Genomic DNA, 5,321 nt, shown 5'->3' with positions numbered 1-5,321 from the left:
TTTATGAATCTGCTATTCTTCCTCTGTCATTTGTATATATATATATATATATACATATGTATACAAAAACAAAAATGTGTAAACATGTATGCATATATATGTAGAAAATCATGCTTCTAAAAATATAATCAAAAGCCTTGGACATAAACAACTCAATGTTAAAATAACCAAAAAATACTAAAAATTTAGCATTTTTAAGACCTAGTAAGATATTTATTCTAAACACAATAATGGGCAATACATTTATAAAAACATACTATAGGATAATAATGATAAATAAATTGAAATAAGAAATGCTGGGGGGCTGGGAATATGGCCTAGTGGCAAGAGTGCTTGCCTCCTATACATGAAGTCCTAGGTTCGATTCCCCAGCACCACATACATAGAAAACGGCCAGAAGTGGCGCTGTGGCTCAAGTGGCAGAGTGCTAGCCTTGAGCAAAAAGAAGCCAGGGACAGTGCTCAGGCCCTGAGTTCAAGGCCCAGAACTGGCAAAAAAGAAAAAAGGAAATGCTGGAACTCTCAATTCATACTAGTCAGAATGAACAGCTATAATTAAAATTGACTGGATTTGGAAAAGGATATTCCTTTACAGTGCTAGAGGGGAAGTTGTTGCAACTGCAATGATTATTATGGAATTCCCAAAAAGTACTAATTCTGTCACTTCCTACTGACATAGAAATGTCACTTTCTAATGTTGTATCCAAAATAACTTAAGGGAAGGATCTCAGATACCTCTGAGATTTTCTGTTCATGTCTGCAGTACTAAAACTAACCAAGCTATAATGGAATCTATGTGTCAATCAACAGATGAACAAATAAAGAAAAGTTAATATATTTGAAAGTAGAAGATAATGCAACCTTAAAGAAATCTTTCCATTAAAAGTCAAAGTTTTTATGAAATTTAATATAAATAATACATAAAATATAAAGTAATGATGAATGATTATGCCATGTGAAGTGGACTGCAAATATATGGACAAATATTACATAATATTCCTCACAGAGGCAAAGTTGGTTGTTGGGAGATGGTCACACAAATGTGTTAGTCTACGGACACTGAATTTTAGTTAGAGGACAAGACTGGAATTGTTGCTTAAGAGCTACTGCACAACCAAGGAAATAGCTTACATTTCTATAATACATACTCGTATTTGCTAAAAGGAAGATCTTAATTTTATTACAAATGTAAAGTAATAAAGTGAGAGGCAATTGGTGAATGTGATGGCTGTGTGAATAGCTGAGATTTAGGCCATAAATCTGTAATCATAACTTTAACTTAAAAACATTTTGTATACATTCAATATTTCTATTTTTTGTGTGCCAATTGTGTATAGGCAATTAAAAACTATATAATTGTAAGAAAAAAGCTAAAATATATATATTTAACATCTAGAAGGTAGCAAAAATTAACAGAAGCATTAGCTTTCCTGAGGGAAAATATCTACTCTTTTGTTTCACTATTATATATCAATACATTTTTATAGTTAGTATGGGTATAATCAACACTTTTCTTATGAGATATCAATCTTGTTTTATTTTCATTTATTAATAAATTTCATCAGAAATGTTCAAGAATGAAAAAAACAAGCATAATTACATTTAGAAGAATAGAAATATTCAAAGGGCCAAATAAATCTTAATTTTTTTCATGAGATAATATCCTCAAATGTAAAAAATACCTGATCATTGTATAAAATGCATTTTTAAATTATGGATTAAAATGAAATTTTAATAATATATCCTAAGTAAAATCACTTTCTATGACGATTTCACAACTAAAAGAAAGGCAAAGATTAAGTTGAAGAAAGACAGGCCATGGAAAAAAGAGTTAGAACATTCCTAAATAATGAATGGGGCTAGCTAATTATTTTCTTCTCTTTGTCACTAAATTACACCTTATGAGTGTAATTTTGAAATCAGTGAAAATTAGGTAAGAATAGAATAATCAGCTATGATGTAGTTTACTACCAGAGATATGAGTTCTCCACACTCCCTGACATAACTCGTTGGTCCTTGAGATTATAGGATAAAATTCTTAAGTACTCTCTGTGATTGTTTTTTTTTTTTGGCCAGTCCTGGGCCTTGGAATTAGGGCCTGAGCACTGTCCCTGGCTTCTTCCCGCTCAAGGCTAGCACTCTGCCACTTGAGCCACAGCGCCGCTTCTGGCCGTTTTCTGTATATGTGGTGCTGGGGAATCAAACCTAGGGCCTCGTGTATCCGAGGCAGGCACTCTTGCCACTAGGCTATATCCCCAGCCCTGTTTTTTTTTAAATAAATTAACAATTATTGCTTGCTTAGAGATTTTACCAGTAATTAAACTTCATTTACCTTCTACTTTTATATTTCCCTTCCCATTGTTTTCCAGCAGTCTACCTTTCGCTTATCTATCTATCTATGTATCTATCTATGTATCTATCTATCTACTTGAGTGTGTGTATGTAGATAACATGTGTGTATTTATAGTGTATATGTTTTGTGTAAGAGAAAAAACAAGCACTATTATTGGCTTTTAAGGACTTATTTAGTTTAATATAATAATCTCCAGCCCTAATTATTTTCTTGCAAATACTTGGTTCATTGTCATTTATGATTGAAAATACCCTATTACATAGGTATACTATTTTTTTTACATTTATTAGTTGATGGGTACTGAGTGTTATTCTACTGCCTATGTATTATAAATAATGCTACAATAAAGATTGACTATCAGTTCCCTATGATAACTTGCATTTCTTTATATGCACCCACAGGAGTAGTATAGAAAGGTCTTATGTTAGACATTACAGAATAATTACAAAATGCAATATTAAAGTTTTCCTGAAAAAATACTTAATATTATTTTCTTAATATTATTTTCCTGAAAGCTTGTTTTATCTGTTTGTTTCTCAAACTATAGATGATAGGATTCAGAAATGGTGGAACAATGGTATAAAATACAGACAGAATAATGTTCTGAATCATTTTAGAGTTTATGGGAGGTCTTAGGTAAACAACAGCACCACAACTGAAAAACACAGATACCACAAGAATGTGGGGGACACATGTGGAAAAGGCTTTTCCTCGCTCTTCTTTCACTGGGAACTTCAGCACTGTTGAAAATATGCGAATGTAGGACCTTACGATGAAGATAAAACAGCCACCTACTGCTCCAAACACAGATATAAAAATTAAGAGTTGGTTGCTAAAGGTGTCTGAGCAGGACAGCATTAATAGAGAAGGTACATCACAGAAGTACTGAGGGACCATGTTGGACTTACAGAAGGACAGCCGAAAAGTGTTGCCAGTGTGAACAGCTGCATAGATGAGACCAATGAGTATTGAAGCCAGTGTGGTCTGGACACAGAACTGGTGGTTCATGATGACAGGGTAGTGGAGGGGCTGGCAAATGGCCACATAGCGGTCCCGGGCCATAATGGTGAGGAACAGAATCTCCACAAAAGCACAATAAATTACTAAGAAAATCTGTATCGTACATCCAGCCATGGAAATGAGCCTATTGTTAATGAAAGAATTGGCACAGATATTGGGGACAGTGACAGAAATGTAACACATGTCCAAGATGGACAGGTTCCTGAGGAAGAAGTACATGGGCGTGTGCAGGTTCCTGTCGATGGTGGTGACAGTGATGATGATCACATTCCCTAACAAGGTGGCCAAGTACATCAGTAGATACAACATCGAGTGAAGGAGCCTGAGCTCCCACACGTCAGCAAAGCCCTCCAAGAGAAACTCAGTCACTACCACGCTGGTATTGGCCATGCTCTGAAAACGCTGATTTAACTGTAAAATAGAAGAATCAAACAGATTAAAAAACTGATAATAAGATCGTGAACATTTCCTCTGATACTGCTTATTTGTTTCATTTAATTAAATTTTACACAATAAATGTCAGATTGGTGGCCCTGTGACTTGTGTCAAATTTCACAATCCCTCCTTGTTAACAAATAAAGCTGTCAATGACAATAGAGAATTCTTACTAAGTCATGTTTCATGTCATATTTTAATCTGTTTTAGGCTGCTGTTATGAACCACTGTCATAATGAAGATAGAACACTCCATTATAATTATACAAGTGAATAAGACACAATTTGATCCTTGATATCCAGTCTACATGACTGTCCTAATGAAAGTTAAATTGATTAGTGTATGAGAATGTCTTTTTATATAAAAAGTATATGCATCAGTCAGGAATATACAGAAAATGCAACCAGTGAAACGGGGTGTGTGTGTGTGTGTGTGTGTGTGTGCGTGTGTGTGTGTGTGTGTGTGTGTGTATCCTATTCTCTGAATTGGACAGGTATAACCTTCATCAGGGATAAGAAAAGTTACTCTTTACACACACACAGACACACACACACGAGAGAGAGCTGCTCTTTCATGAGGATTAGCTTTCAATTGTCAGAAGATATTTATTAATGAGACTTATTGTTCCTTTAGTCTAAGGAACTGAAGAAGATAATGAAGATAAAAAGTGTTAGATATGAAGTGGAAGGAAAGATACCACACCTATAACTTTATTTTAGTCAGCCATCTAAATATTACAGGTCCAAGTGAAGCATTAGTAATACAGTTGGAAATTGCTCTTATTATTTGTTACAATTATTTAGACAGTTGCATACAATCTTAATAATTGTACTAATATTAAAATATTGATTTAATACTCATGTATGCTCTGCAGCCTATATGAACATATATTCAAGTGGTTGGTAAATGAAAATTGTGTTTAAGTAAAATTTTGAAAACTGTGAAAATTAGTTAATAATAGAATGATCACCTGCACTTTGGTTTTCTATGCAAGACATGAGCTGAACAAACTACCAAACTTTACTGGATAGCACTTAAGATTAAAACTGCTCTAAACTAATAGAGATCTATCTCTATGTTTTTTCTTTTCTTAAGTTAAATAGCTATTACTTACAGCCATGATTTGTTTCAATAATTAAAACCACTAATTGTTATGTAATAATACCCAAGTTTGGTGTTTAGTAATATTCACTATCCACACTTTCACTATTATTCATTTTCAATTTCTACAATGAGACCCAAATACCAGAAGTCCAAAATTTCAAAACTAGATCAAAAGTATGTGTGACATTCCTTACGGAGGCAAAGTTGGTGTTGAAAGCACAAATCTCTTTGTTTCACTTATAGGTCAGGAATAATTGTTTAAAAGCTACTTTACAACTAAGCATAGCTTGTACTGCTATATTATATATTCATGTTTGCTAAAAGGTAGGCCTTATTTTTATCACAAATACAAATTATGGAAACTGGAAGGAAATTTGTGAATGTGATGGATTTTTTAATAGCATAGATTT

General features: G+C 33.6%; 1 protein-coding gene across 1 annotated transcript; it reads right to left on the bottom strand.

Moving 5' to 3' along the window:
• Positions 1-2,838: 2,838 nt before the first annotated feature.
• On the bottom strand, positions 2,839-3,762 carry LOC125359838 (olfactory receptor 14C36-like). The gene has a single exon (XM_048357716.1). The coding sequence runs from the start codon at positions 3,760-3,762 to the stop codon at positions 2,839-2,841; it is 924 nt and encodes a 307-aa protein (XP_048213673.1).
• Between the last annotated feature and the right edge of the window lie 1,559 nt (positions 3,763-5,321).

The sequence above is a fragment of the Perognathus longimembris genome, chromosome 11 (assembly GCF_023159225.1).
Source record: "Perognathus longimembris pacificus isolate PPM17 chromosome 11, ASM2315922v1, whole genome shotgun sequence".
In the NCBI taxonomy this organism is placed as follows: domain Eukaryota; kingdom Metazoa; phylum Chordata; class Mammalia; order Rodentia; family Heteromyidae; genus Perognathus; species Perognathus longimembris.
Note: the sequence above shows the minus strand (reverse complement) of the source record. Positions and strands in the feature narration are given on the sequence as shown.

Coding starts and splice junctions, on each gene's coding strand:
- LOC125359838 (XM_048357716.1), bottom strand. CDS start 3,762: ATGGCCAATACCAGCGTGGTAGTGACTGAGTTTCTCTTGGAGGGCTTT.